Source organism: Amblyraja radiata, chromosome 32 (genome assembly GCF_010909765.2).
Source record: "Amblyraja radiata isolate CabotCenter1 chromosome 32, sAmbRad1.1.pri, whole genome shotgun sequence".
NCBI lineage: Eukaryota > Metazoa > Chordata > Chondrichthyes > Rajiformes > Rajidae > Amblyraja > Amblyraja radiata.
The window spans coordinates 1,572,900-1,587,946 of NC_045987.1; the positions used below are offsets into that span (position 1 = coordinate 1,572,900).

Below are 15,047 nucleotides of genomic sequence, written 5' to 3' on the forward strand. Positions count from 1 at the left end.
GCAAACGTCATAAAAGAGAAACAGCTTCTATACTAGAATGTAGAAACAAGGAACTGCAGACGCTGGTTTATACCAAAGATAGACACATCTTTTTCATCTTTACATCCAATTCTGGAGTAACTCAGTGGGTCAGGCAGCATCTGTGGAGAACATGGATAGGTGACGTTTTACAGAGTGCTGGAGTAACTCAGTGAGTCAGGAGCGTGGTGAAAAAGGATGGGTGACGTTTTGGGTCACGACCTGTCTTCAGACTCGGTTTCAGACCCATCCATGTTTTCCAGAAATTATATGATGCGCATTTGACGGCACTGGGCCTGTAATCGCTGGAGTTTAGAAGGATGAGGGGGTACCTCATTGAAACGTACAGAACAGTGAAAGGCCTGGGTAGAGTGGATGTTTCTACTAGTGGGAGAATCTAGGACATTCCTTTAGGAAGGAGATGAGGGGGCATTTCTTTAGTCAGAGGGTGGTGAGTCTGTGGAATTCATTGCTACAGACGGCTGTGAAGGCCAGTAATGGATATTTTTTAGCTGGAGATTGACAGGTTTTTGATTAGTATGGGTGTCAGGGGTTATGGAGAGAGGACAGGAGAATAGGGTTGAAAGGGAAAGATAGATCAGCCATGATTGAATGGCGGAGTAAACTCGATGGGCCGAATGGCCTAATTCTGCTCCTAGAACTTATGAACTTATTATGCTGCCTGACCCACTTTGTGTCTGGCGTCTATACTGACCCAGGGTCAGGAACAGCAAAGAGAGCACATTTTAATCTTGGAAGAATCATCCTGTTGTGCCATGGCACTGCTGGGTTTATTATACCCACTCAGCATGGCTCGCATGGCTTGCAATTTACCAAATGAAGCAGTAAGAGACCCCTGCAACTTTCAAGGGACAGGAGCTATCCTCAGTCTCAATCAGACTCCAGGCTCCAGAAATATACTAAATTATTTATTAATAAATTTTACTTTCCTCCAGATATTTTCAACCCAAATTGGTCTATCCTTCTACAGCAAGCACAGTTAAAACAATTTACTAAATAAAAACATGACATGTCGGAAACCAATCTGCAATGCTAAGATAGACACAAAAAGCTGGAGTAACTCAGCGGGACAGGCAGCATCTCTGGTGAGAAGGAATGGGTGACGTTTCAGGTCTTCAGTCACAAAAGGAGACATTGCAGAAAAACACTTTTTGTGTCATCTATTGAGAGAGAGAGAGAGAGAGGCTGTTAATAGCTCAAAAGGCCTTTACGATACGATAGAACTTTATTTATGCCAGGAAATTGATCTGCCAACAGCCATAAAACACAAGATACGTGATCCGAACTCTGAAATTGTGAAAAATAGGTCAACCGTGATTGAATGGTGCAGCCAACTTGATGGGCACAATGGCCTAATTCTGCTCCTATGTCTTATGATCTTATGATAATTGTGGATAATTGTGATTTAAAGATGCTCTTTTTAGGCTAGTCCCATTTGCCAGATCAAATGCAAGGCTGACCTTGGAACCTTGACTCTGGGACCTTTATGGCAAAGTTATGACCCTACAGTATTTACAACTGGACGAATCACCAAGATAGAAACATAGACATAGAAACATAGAAAATAGGTGCAGGAGTAGGCCATTCGGCCCTTCGAGCCTGCACCGCCATTCGATATGATCATGGCTGATCATCCAACTCAGTATCCCATCCCTGCCTTCTCTCCATACCCCCTGATCCCTTTAGCCACAAGGGCCACATCTAACTCCCTCTTAAATATAGCCAATGAACTTGCCTCAACTACCTTCTGTGGCAGAGAATTCCACAGATTCACCACTCTCTGTGTGAAAATGTTGATGGCGACTTGTGCATCGCTTCAGTGCACCCATCTTCCCGTCTGATGAAGGGTCTCGACCCGAAACATCACCTATTCCTTTTCTCCAGAGATGCTGCCTGACCCGGAGTTACTCCAGTATTTCGTGTCTTATCTTCAGTGTTAAAATAGCATCTGGAGTTCCTTCCTACACCTGCAAAAAAGGAATTCCACTGTACCTAGGATCATGTGACAATAAACAAACGTTGAACGTTGAGAGTTTTCACACAGAGAGGTGGCTTCACTTGCTGTCTTCAGTGGTTTCAGAGCTTTGTGCTTGCTGTGAGCCAGAATGACATGCACGGTGATGCAGCGGTGGAGTTGCTGCCTCACAGCGCCAGGAACCCGGGTTCGATCCTGGCTACGGGTGCTGTCTGTATGGAGTTTGTACGTTCTCCCTGTGACCTGCGTGGGTTTTCTCCGGGAACTCCGGTTTCCTCCCACATCCCAAAGACGTGCGGGTTTGTAGGTCATTTGGCCCGCTGTAAATTGCCCCCAGGTTTGTAGGTTAATTAGGTTGGTAAAATTGTAAATTGTCCCTCGTGTGTGTAGGATGGTTACGTGTGTGGGGATCGCTGGTTGGCATGGACTCGATGGGCCGAAGGTCCTAATTCCGCGCTGTATCTCTAAACTAAACTAAACTCTGTAGCTAGGTACATGTGACAATAAAGTACCTTTGAACCATTTATAAAGAAGAGAGCGTTCACACAGAAGGGTGGGCTTCACTTGTCTTTTGTATTGAGCTTTGTTGTGGCTGTGAGCCAGAATGACGTGCAAGTTTGCATAAGTCTACGCCACATCAGGATGCGGGGAAAATGTCACGGATGAAGTCGGTTCAGGTTGCACAACAACCTGTGGCATTTGAACCACTGAACAATACGTCATTTGCTCCCTGGATCGGCCCTGGGCTAGTGGGTATTTTTAGACCAAATCCTCATCAGCTGCCAATGGAGGAACTGCTGAGGGATCATTGATGCTGTAATCACCTAGCAACCCCCATGTGGATGTTTGCAGCTCCGATCACTCAAACATCATCATTTGTTTACTCTGCATTTGTTTTTTTAGTAATAAAAATGTGATTGATTTTAAAATATAGCTTATTGCATGGCTGTGTGCATTGAAAATGTACTTTTATCCAACTGAACATTGAAAACCAGATGGTTCAATTGTAATCATGTATTGTCTTTCCACTGACTGGTTGGCAAGCAACAAAAGCTTTTCACTGTACCTTGCTACACGTGACAATAAACTAGACTGAACCAGCCCTATCCATGTACCTCTCCATACATTTCTTAAACGTTGCGATAGTCTCTGCCTCAACTACCTCCTCCGGCAGCTCGTTCCACACACCCACCACCCTCTCCCTTGGGTTCCTATTAAATCATGACGAGAACCTAATCTCAACTAAAATGGGCACTTTTACTAACTATTCACTGTAAATGATGAGGGACCACTAACTGACTGCAAGGTCTAGTCTTTACCAAGGTGTAGAAACAAGGAGCTGAAACAAGGGGATTTCAACAAAACTGCACAGAGTGCTGGAGTAACCCAGCGGGTCAGGCAGCATCTGTGGAGAACATGGATAGTTGACGTTTCACAGAGTGCTGGAGTAACTCAGCGGGTCAGGCAGCATCTCTGGAGAACATGGATAGGTGACGTTTCACAGAGTGCTGGAGTAACTCAGCGGGTCAGGCAGCATCTGTGGAGAACATGGATAGGTGACGTTTCACAGAGTGCTGGAGTAACTCAGCGGGTCAGGCAGCATCTCTGGAGAACATGGATAGGTGACGTTTCACAGAGTGCTGGAGTAACTCAGCGGGTCAGGCAGCATCTGTGGAGAACATGGATAGGTGACGTTTCGGTTCGGGACCTTCATACTGATTCCTTCCTCCTTGGTGCGGGAGGAAGGAAAGCTGGGAAAGAGGAAAGAGTTGACCAAGTTCCATGCAGGTCTATTTGAGTTGGCTGCTCCAATCCCACTTGGATGTAGGGAATACAATGCCGGATTTAGCATCCTTGGATTAAGGAAGGGCTAACGAGAATGAGAATCTTGTATTTCCGGATTTAAGAAGGTGCAGGAGCAGCTGTTGCTGGGATATCAGTGGTGGACCTGTACGTCATATCTGAGAGAAGAGGTGCTGGCGTTGGAGAGGGTCCATGGAGGTTTACGGGAATGATCCTGGGGATGATTTAATTAACGTATAAGGAGGGTTTGATGGCTCTGGACCTGTACCCGCTGGAATTTAAAAGGGTGAGGGGGGACCTCATTGAAACCTATTGGTGTAACTCAGCAGGTAATTTGGAGTAACTCAGCGGTTCAGGCAGTATCTCTGGAGAAAAAGGATGGGTAACGTTTTGAATCGAGACCCTTCTTCAGACAAACTTGCTCATGTAGGCAGACAGCATCTTTGTGGTAACTCTGGTGCGGTGAGGCAGCAACTCTACCGCTGCACCACTGTGCTGCGTCATGTTGGTAGTTGCTACGTGATGTGTCACGTTAGAGGTCCGTAGGACTGGTTGAGAAATTGCTCTTCATTATTAAAACAAGGGGCAATACGGTGGCGTAGCGGTAGAGTTGCTGCCTTGCAGCGCCAGAGACCCAGGTTCCATCCTAACCACATGTGCAGTTTGTACGGAGTTTGTACGTTCTCCCCGTGACCTGCGTGGGTTTCCCCGGGATCTCCGGATTCTTCCCACATTCGAACGACGTACAGGTTTGTAGGTTCATTGGCTTTGGTAAAGATTGTAAATTGCCCTGTGTGTGTGTGTGTGTGTGTATATCACTGGTCGGTGTGGACTCGGGCCGAAGGGCCTGTTTCCACGCTATATCTCTAAGCTAATTATCTGCTAGTAGCTATGACGGGTTTGGTGCGACATTTACTACATGACTACAGTCACGGTGCTTTCTTGCTTGAGCTGCTGTGAAGGGGTGTAAATTGCTGCACGAGACATTTCATTTTTCATTTTCCACTTCTCAAATCAAGGTGAGAGCTCAAAGTAAAAGCCCCCAGGATGTAGGATGCTAGCAATCATGTAGACACGAGTGTAGGAAAGCTGCAGATGCTGGTTTATCCACGAGTGTTTGGCCCAGAACTGTCATTGGCTTCTTATCTAGAGCGTAGGTTTACCAGGTTAATTCCCAGGATGGCGGGACTGTCATATATTGATAGAATGGAGCGGCTGGGCTTGTATATTCTGGAATTTAGAAGGATGAGAGGAGATCATATTGAAACATATAAGATTTTTAGGGTTTGGACACACGAGAGGCAGGAAACAAGTTCCCGATGTTGGGGGAGTCCACAACCAGGGGCCACAGTTTAAGAATAAGGGTTCGGCTAGTTGGAAGGAGATGAGGAAAAACGTTTTCACCCAGAGAGTTGTGAATGAGAAGGCAGTGGAGGCCGGTTCTCTGGATGCTTTCAAGAGAGAGTTAGATAGAGCTCTTAAAGATAGCGGACTCGGGGGATATGGGGAGAAGGCAGGAACGGGGTACTGAATGTGGATGTTCAGCCATCATCACAGTGAATGGCGGTGCTGGCTCGAAGGGCCGAATGGCCTACTCCTGCACCTATTGTCTATTGTCTAGAGCTTTTACAAAGAAAGTGATCGGAGAAAAAGACTATTAAAACTTTTGCATCTGGAAAACCATCAGGGGGGGGGGTCAGGCAGCATCTGTGTATGATAAAATACATAGGTGACGTTTTTCAGACTTCTTCAGACTTAAACTTCTTGAGTCTGAAGAAGGGTCTCGACCCGAAACGTCACCTATCTGTTTTCTCCACAGATGCTGCCTGACCCACTGAGTTACTCCAGCATTTTGTGTCTACCCTTGAGATAAACCAGTATCTTTAGTTCATTTGTATTACATGATGTGGTTTTTCAAAGTGATTAAATAATAAATGTTTTGACCCTGGGCTATCAATGCGACCATTAATATTATCTATTCTCTAATATTACTGCTAAATGTGAATGTGGCAAGTTAGATGCTAAAATGTATTTCCTTGCCAATAGTTCATGTTTTCATTCTGTCTCCCATCCCCACCACAGGTGGAAGCCCTCACACGCCAGCCCTCCGCCACCACTGTACATGCAGTGAGAGACTCTGAACTAGCCAAGCTTCCCGAGGGGGCCTTGAACTCTATCAAGCGAAGATACCCACAGGTAAGAACATCTCTCCAACAGAAGTGAGGCAGGTCGACACTCAGATCATGTGATAGGAGCAGAAGTAGGCCATTAGGCCCATCACGGCTACTCTGCCATTCCATCATGCCTGATCTATCTCTCCCTCCTAACCCCATTCTCCTCTCTTCTCCCCATCACCCCTGACACCCGTACTAATCAAGAATCTACCTATCTCTGCCGTAAACATATCCATTGACTTGGCGTCCACAGCCTTCTGTGGCAAAGAATTCCAACCTCTGACTAAAGACATTTCTCCCCGTCTCCTTCCAAAAAGGACGTCTTTTAATTCTATGGCGTCTAGTCCTCGACTCTCCCACTAGTGGAAATCTGAAACCCAGGTGGAAAATGCTGAAAGAGAAACAGAGTTAATGACCCAGGTTGAAGACCCTTCATCAGTGTTGCCGTCTGTGACAAAGGTATTATCTTAATGCAGGGTTTAGTTTAGCTTAGTTCAGAGATACAGCGCCGAAGTCCGTGCCAACCAACAATCACCCCATCAACTAACACTATCTCACACACACACACACACACACACACACACACACACACACACACACACACACAGACACACACACACACACACACACACACACACACACACACACACACACACACACACACACACACACACACACACACACACACACAGAGACACACACACACACACACACACACAGACACACACACACAGACACAGACACAGACACACACACACACACACGACAATTTCACCTGAGCCAATCGCCAGGTCTGATTTGTCATGCCATGATGTTTAAGTATCAGGTAAAGCTCACTGGGATCACTGATTAAGTAATTCTTCATTTTAATGATCACTTTTAATCAGATCTCCGAATTCCTTTCATAGGTGCATCTGTATATACAACTTCAGAATAGTTAGCGGCACAGTTATTACCATAATGATTGGAGTTTATATGCAGGTGCTGGTTGAAAGGTGAAACGTTTGATTTGAATGATGCATGTGACATTTCTGCAAGTATTTTATTCCCAGCGCTCGGCAAGAGGCATTGTTTCCACGGTAACAGTGGCCTGAGTCATTTTGTTTTACTGCTGAAGCACTAGTCTTTGGTTGTTTTGCTGAATAAAGTGTTTCAGAAATTGGTAGGCGTGTGGTCTGCACAAACCTCCATCTGTGAAGCTGAGATTGCTGCCAGTTTGTCTTGTCGATCACTATAAATGAACCAGTTTGCAGATTACTGGAAGGGTGGGATGTTGCACGGCACATTTGGATGACCTTGGTCAGGAGTTGGCGATTCACGAGAATCTTCAATCTGTCTTTATCTCTGGCAACGGTCCCCAAGTGCCTGAAAACAGCCACCATAGTGCCGGTGCCGAAAAAGTCTAAAGTCACCAACCTGAACGACTACCGCCCGGTTGCCCTAACTCCAGTACCAATGAAGTGCTTCGAAAGGCTGGTCCTCTCCCACATCAAATCCAGCATCCCTGCCTCACTGGACTCTCATCAATTTGCATACAGGGCAAATAGATCAACAGAGGATGCCATCTCTCTGGCTCTTCACACTGTCCTGACTCACCTGGATGGACAGGGCACGTACGTGAGGATGCTCTTCATTGACTATAGCTCTGCATTCAATACGGTCATCCCCACCAAGCTCACCACAAAACTCCACCAGCTAGGCCTCAGCTCACCGATATGCGATTGGATCCTGAACTTTCTGATGGAGCGACCGCAGGCAGTGAGACTGGGCCCGCACCTGTCCTCCACTATCACCCTGAGCACCGGCACACCACAGGGCTGTGTACTAAGCCCCATGCTCTACTCCCACTTCACTCACGACTGTGTTCCTGCATTCGACACCAACACCATCGTGAAGTTTGCAGACGACACAACAGTGATTGGGCTGATCACCAACGGTGATTAAACAAAATACAGAGCGGAGGTGCAGAACCTGGCGGACTGGTGCACACGTAACAACTTGTCACTAAACACCTCCAAGACCAAGGAGCTGATTATTGATTTCAGGAGGTCCCATAATGGAGAATACGCCCCAAACTCCATCTACGGGGAAAGTGTGGAGAGAGTGTCCAGCTTTAAGTTTCTGGGCACTCACATTTCAGAGGACCTCACATGGTCCACCAACACCGCTGCGCTGGTCAGGAAGGCACAGCAACGACTGTTCTTCTTGAGGACATTAAAAAAGACTGGTCTGCCCCAACAGCTGCTGACAACCTTCTACCGCTGCACCACAGAGAGCATACTAACGTATGGCATCTCTGTGTGGTATCTCAGCTGCACGGAGGCGGAGAGGAGAGCTCTTCAGCGCGTCGTCCACAGAGCGCAGAGGATCATTGGGACACAGCTACCAGCCTTGGAGGGCATCTACCATACACGGTGCCTCAGGAAGGCCGTCAGCATCCATAAAGACTCCTCGCACCCTTGTAACGGACTGTTCGAACTACTTCCCTCCGGCAGACGTTACAAGGCCTTCTACGCCCGAACCTCCAGACTCAGAAACAGCTTTATTCCCAGAGCTATAGCGGCTCTGAACCGGCCCTGCTGAGTGCCCCCCACCCCCCCTGGACTGTCTCCCTCGGATGGTCACGTCGTACAGCTTATTTATTTTATTTTACTTTTCTTTTACATCGGTTGGAAGCTGCATACTAAATCTCGTTGAACTGACGTGCAATGACAATAAAAGATATTATTATTATTATTATTATTATTACAGGAGTGGATAGTTGATTGTGATACTGACAGAGGAAGCGTCATGCAAAGTCAGCAGTCCTTAGACCTTAGAGACACAGCGTGGAAACAGGCACCCTTTCCAGCTTCTGTACCATTGCCTTATGGGAGCAGGGAGAAGAAGGAATGACCGGGGTGGGACAAGTCTTTGATTATGTTGTCTGATTTTCTGAGGCAGCGTGAAGTGTAGATGGAGTCAATGGTGGGAAGTCTGGGCTGTGTGATAGACCGGTCTACAGTTACTATTCTCTGCAATTTCTTGCTGTTCACAAGCCAAGCTGTGATGCAACCGGACAGAATGCTGTCTGTGGTGCATCTGTAGAAGTCTGTACCAGTTATTGGAGACATGCCGAATGTCCTCCGTCTACTAAGGAAGTAGAGGTGTAATGTGCATTCAAACCGTTCAATGTTTTATATTATTTATGTGTTTGATCCGCCCCGACGTCGGAGCTTCCATCATCCGGACAAGAGGGCTTGTACATCGGGCCGTCCATAGCGGCGACTGCAGAGGGTCAAGGTCCCAAACACGGGTGAACAAATGGAGGAAGACTGACTGAAGTTTATTGCCTTCCAGCACTGTGATCACTGTGGATGTTCTATTGTGTGTTGTGTTCTGTTACTTGTATGGTGCATGGTAACTCAAATATCACTGGACATTAACTGGTGCATGTGACAATAAATGGGAACTTCAACTTGAACTATTATTCAATTTGCTTTACAGGTGGCAATGTTGATGAAGCAGGAATTGCAGTGAACATCACAGACTGCCACGTTTAATCTGCCCATGTTTGTTTTACAGGTGGTGACACGACTTATTCATCTGTTGGGTCAGAAGATCTTGGGCAACTTGCAGCAAGTCAGTTGTCCATTAGCAGGTAAAGACCAGCAATAATCTGACCCTCCCCCCCCCCCCCTCTCTGAATTACAATTGTTCACTCAGAGAGTCATAGAGACAGAGGTTGGAAACAGGCCCTTCCACAGGCCCAATTTTCCCACATGGGCCAACATGGGCCAGCTACACTAGTCCCACCTGGCCACGTTTGGTCCATATCCCTTCAAATTTGTCCTATCCATGAATCGATTACAATTGTTGTTAAATGACAATAGTTGAAATTGTTGGAACAAACCAACCTCCCTGCCATCGACTCCATCTACACCTCACGCTGCCTCGGCAAGGCCAGCAGCATCATCAGTTGCACTCTGGGCACTCCCTCTTCTCCCCTCTCCCATCGGGCAAAAGGTATAGAAGTGTGAAAACACACCACCAGATTCAGTTGTTTAAGAAGGAACTGCAGATGCTGGAAAAATCGAAGGTAGATAAAAATGCTGGAGAAACTCAGCGGGTGAGGCAGCATCTATTGAGCGAAGGAAAAGGTGATGATTCGGGTCGAGACCCCCTCTCATCTTTCTAGATTCCAGTGAATCCAAGCCCAGTCGAGCCATTCTTTCTAAAACTCCCGTTCTGAGGAATTGCGTTCCTAGGCCTATAAAGGCAAATGAGATGGGTGTGGGGTTTTGAGCCTTTGCTGACTCTCTCTGCAATCCCGTCAGTCACTTTCCCAGCTCCTTGTCCCGTCGCAGGGGGTTCCAAATCATGAGCAAGATGCTGTATGAACAAGATTGCCCTTGTGTAACATGTCATTCTTTAAAGCTCCACCCGCTGAGAGCTGTTTCTTGTTATTAATTTCATTCACACACTTTATCATTTTAAACCATCCATCAAATCACCTCCCAACCTCAATCCTTTTAGGAGTAGGAGGCTAACTTTTCCAGTCGATCCACTTCACTGAAGTTCCTCATTTCCCAGAATTATTCTAACAGTGGGCGGCAAACTCATCAATTCTCCCCATTCAGGGCGGCACGGTGGCGCAGTGGTAGAGTTGCTGCCTCACAGCGCCAGAGACCCGGGATCAATCCTGACTACGGGTCCTGTCCGTGCGGAGTTTGTACGTTCTCCCTTTAACCATGTGGGTTTTCTCCAGGTGCTCTGGTTTCTTCCCACACTCCAAAAACGTGTGGGTTTGTAGGTTAATTGGCTTCTGTAAATCACCCTTAAAATGTGGGCTAGTGCTAGTGTATGGGGTGATCGCTGGTCGGCATGGACTCGGTGGGCCGAAGGGCCTATCTCTGCGCTGTATCTCTAAGGTCTAATAGAGCTCCTGCATTTTTCTGATGGTGCGGAGTGACATACCTGATGCCCCAAAGCTGAAGTATGTTTGCAAATACATTTTTTGAAAGGTTAGATGATTTATTTTTAGTAGGATGAGCAGATTTGATCAAATCTACACTTTGTTATGCTGATTGTCAAGAAGCTTTGCTGCTCATAAAAACAGTCTGGAAACTGGCTTAAAATGTGGTTCTGATAACTCTATAAAGTCTGTTGACGGCATCTATGAATCTTTAGTTTTTCATATATTCAATTTTCTGTGATGTGGTTCCCTGACTAGAATTAAAATGGGCAATCATTTTGTTTTCAAGCACACAGTTAAAATCTACTGTGCAAAATTTATGTAGGTGAAAAATGTGACCTGTTTTGATAACTGCCTTAATAATCATCTCAGTGACTTGCTAATCAGCCTCGAAACCAAGTAATCAGGAAGGAACTGCAGATGCTGGCTTATAACGAAGATAGACACAGTAACTCAGCTGGTCAGGCAGCATCTCTGGAGAAAAGGAACAGGTGACATATCGGGTCATAAAGTGACAGGAGCAGAATTAGGCCATTCAATTATGGCTCATCTTTCAATCCCTCTCAACCCCGTTCTCCTGAATTCTCCCCAAAACCCCTGACACCCGCACTAATCAAGAATCCGTCTATCTCTGCTTTAAAAATATCCATTGCCGGCCTCCATAGCCGTCAGTGACCCAGTTCCAGCCGCTCTCACAAGCAGAGTATTACAGGTACTCTCTGCTGTCTGGGTGATGGTGGTGCCCCATACCGTATATCTATAAATATAAAATATTCCGTTCTATTAAATCTTCCCCCTGACCTTAAATCTGTCCTTCTGTTGAATCTACTATTGAAGAGGAGACTTTCCTGCCGAATACCTCTCATTGTTTCATTTCTCTGAACAACCTCCACCCCAGGGAGCACAGATGTAGCTTCTCTGGTCTGTCCTCTTTAGTGAACTCCTCCATCCCAGGCAACAACCGAGTAGATTGCCTCTGCACTCTTGCAGGCGCTGTGACATCCAATGTGGATTGGTGACCTTTCGAGTTGAGACCTTACATTTGGTTGAACGGGTCTGCCTGACCCACTGAGTTCCCCCTGCACTTTGTGCAGCAGGTGGTGCTTCTGTTTCGAGTTACCGCAGGAATCCCAACCCTTGTGTGTTGCTCAGGGTGGCACGGTGGCGCAGCGGTAGAGTTGCTGCCTCACAGCACCAGAGGTTGATCCTGACTACGGGTGCTGTCTGTACGGAGTTTGTACGTTCTCCCCATGACCTGTGTGGGTTTTCTCCGGGAGCTCCGGTTTCCTCCTACACCACAAAGGAGCCAGGTTTGTAGGTAATTAGTTTCGATGAAGAGAGTAAATTGCTCCACGTGTGTGTAGGATAGTGTTAGTGGGCGGGGAGATCGCTGGTCGGCACGAACTCGGTGTGATGAAGGGCCTGTTTCTGCGCTGTATCTCTAAACTAAAGAAGCTGTCGCTATTGCATAACTTGGGTCGACTCTATCATTTCTTGTTGTTAGGACGTGGCTTGGGCATCCACATGGTGAGCAACAAGTGGGAACTGGTGGGGAGTTCTGCCAGTAATCTCTCCACCGTCGCCATCCTGCCCGTGTCTGAGGAGGTGCCCATCACCGCCTTCACCCTGGAGCTCCGACACGCCCTCAGCGCCATAGGTAAGATGCACGTAAATAACCCACTCTACCAATCGCCAGGGCAGCCCGCTGGCACAGCGGTAGAGTTGCTGCCTTACAGAGCCAGAGAACTCTGTCGAACCCTGACTACGGCCGCTGTCTGTACGGAGTTTGCACGTTCTCCCCGTGACCTGCGTGGGATTTCTCTGAGATCTTTGGTTTCCTCCCACTCTCCAACGATGTGCAGGATAGCGTTAGCGTGCGGTGTATTAGGATCGCTGCTAGGTGCGGACTCGGTGGGCCGAATGGCCTGTTTCCTTGCTGTATCGCTAAACTACACTAGAACTAAACCAGTGAGTGTAGGCAGCAGGGGAGTGAGATCTTCCTGCCAGTAATTGTGGATGCTGCTGTCTGTCGAAGCCTTTGCTGCATGAGTGACATCTCTCTATGGTCAGTGAGTCTACCCAGAAGTAAATAAGAGGCTGTGTAAAAGCATTGACATGCAGCTCGAGTGTCGTGGAGTGGTCGTCAGTCCATAATCACTATTGCTACTTGTTTGTCCTCCTTCCCCTGAGGTCTGGACAGGAGGAAAACAGCTTTGGATTCAGACTTTGCTCCTGCATCACAAGCAGCTACTGATGGGTCACTATTTCACCCTGAATGAAGGCTGCTCGGTCAGTCAGTGGGCACTCCCAATGTTGTAGATGCAGAGAGGAAACACTATGACGGCTTGGTAGAATCTTGCAATGCATTTGGAATAATAGGAATACTTTATTGTCCCATATGAGCAGGCACAGTGAGATTCTGTGCTGCGTACACAATGTATACAAATAGTGGCCACCTACGGCTCTGACAATGTTACAAAGCACGCCGGCTCCTTCTTTTGTCTTCCCCCCCCCCCCACCACACAGTGGTCCCCCCACGCCGGATCCTCCATTGTTTCCCCCCCCCCCTCACCCCACACACACAGTAATTATAAAGTTTGGTTTAGTTTAGAGATACAGCGCGGAAACAGACCCTCCAGGTCACCGACCAGCGGCAACCATCTCTTCCAACTTGAGGCAGTGCAGCAGTGTTGTACTGACCTAATGTCTGCCTTGCTTATGTACGAATAGTGTTTGTGTTGTTGGCTGTGGATATGAGAACTAGAATTTAGATCTGACGCAAGGTTTGGTGTGATTTAAGAATTTTAAAAATCACATTATTTTTACTTTTTAATGGCTCCCATCTCACATAAAATCTCCCATCTGACCTTTCTAGACTAACTCTGCTGAAAACTAGCATCCCATTGTAACGTATCACACTTGCTAACCTGTTTACTAATGCACATAATTTTTTTTAAATGATTGTGCGTATTGCTATCATTCAAAGGCAGAGCAGTATGCAGTGGGTTTTTATTTGGTTAAGTGGTACTAATAATTGAAATTCCATTACAGTTTGTGATATTTTTCTTCCTTGCTTCCTCTGTGAATATCAATTGTGACAAAAGTCTGTGGCTTCTAATGTTACCTTGTGCATTCACCCCTCATCTACAGTTAAGTGAAGCATCATCTAATTATGTGTCTGTGTATGGGGGCTCCATCTATATGATGCGTGTTCCCAGTCAGCGGGCAAAGAGCTCAGTTTCCCAGCTAAGCTCAAGGGCAAGGACCAGATTCACATCGTTATTGCTTCATTCATTCATTACCCACATCTTCCTCACAATATTCCCAGCCTTGAAACTTTTAGCAAAGTACCTTAGTCGTCTATTTTAAATTCAAAATTCTTACCCTTCAAAAATCAAGCCCTGTGCCTTCTGATTGATCAGCTTATCTCTGGTTAACATGCCGACCACCCGGCATCTGTGACCACCAACTCTCGACACCTTGCCCATTGGAAATAGCAGCAGAAATGTGTAGGAAGGAACTGCAGGTGCTGGTTTAAATCGAAGGTAGACACAAAATGCTGCAGTAACTCAGCTGGGACAGGCAGCATCTCTGGAGACAAGCAATGGGTGACGTTTCGGGTCTGAGGAAGGGTCTCGACCCAAATCGTCACCCATTCCTTCTCTCCAGAGATGCCGCCTGTTGCGCTGAGTTACTCCAGCTTTTTGTGTCTGTCTCAGATACAGCAGTGGGCCGGTTCGCTCCCGGCAAGCAGGCCCGACGGAGCATTCCATTCACTGCTGAGCATTTCATACCCCTTTAGTTTAAAGGAACTGTCGGCACTGAGGGGTCACAGAGTCAAACTATATGCAAACAGGACCTTCGGCCCAACTTGCCCATGCTGACCAAAATCCCCCATCAAAGCTAGACCCATTTGCCTGCTTTTGGACCATATCCACACAATCAACTCCAATAAGTTGCTCAGACAATATTTCCCTTTCAAAGACAATACATGATTACAACCCAGCTGTCCACAGTGTACAGATACCTGATAAAGGGAATAACTAGTGCAAGATAAGGTCCAGTAAATGCGATGAAAGATAGTCCTGTGAGACAGATGAAG

General features: G+C 46.8%; 1 protein-coding gene across 2 annotated transcripts in view; it reads left to right on the plus strand.

The window, feature by feature from the left end:
- Nucleotides 1–15,047, plus strand: part of pnpla7 (patatin like phospholipase domain containing 7) — a 122,828-nt gene that overhangs the window by 58,126 nt on the left and 49,655 nt on the right. For both annotated transcript variants that reach the window (XM_033049375.1, XM_033049376.1), the window contains exons 19-21: nt 5,900–6,013; nt 9,556–9,631; nt 12,450–12,602. In XM_033049375.1, the coding sequence (XP_032905266.1) occupies nt 5,900–6,013; nt 9,556–9,631; nt 12,450–12,602 (343 nt within the window). The remainder of the gene's footprint in view (nt 1–5,899; nt 6,014–9,555; nt 9,632–12,449; nt 12,603–15,047) is intronic.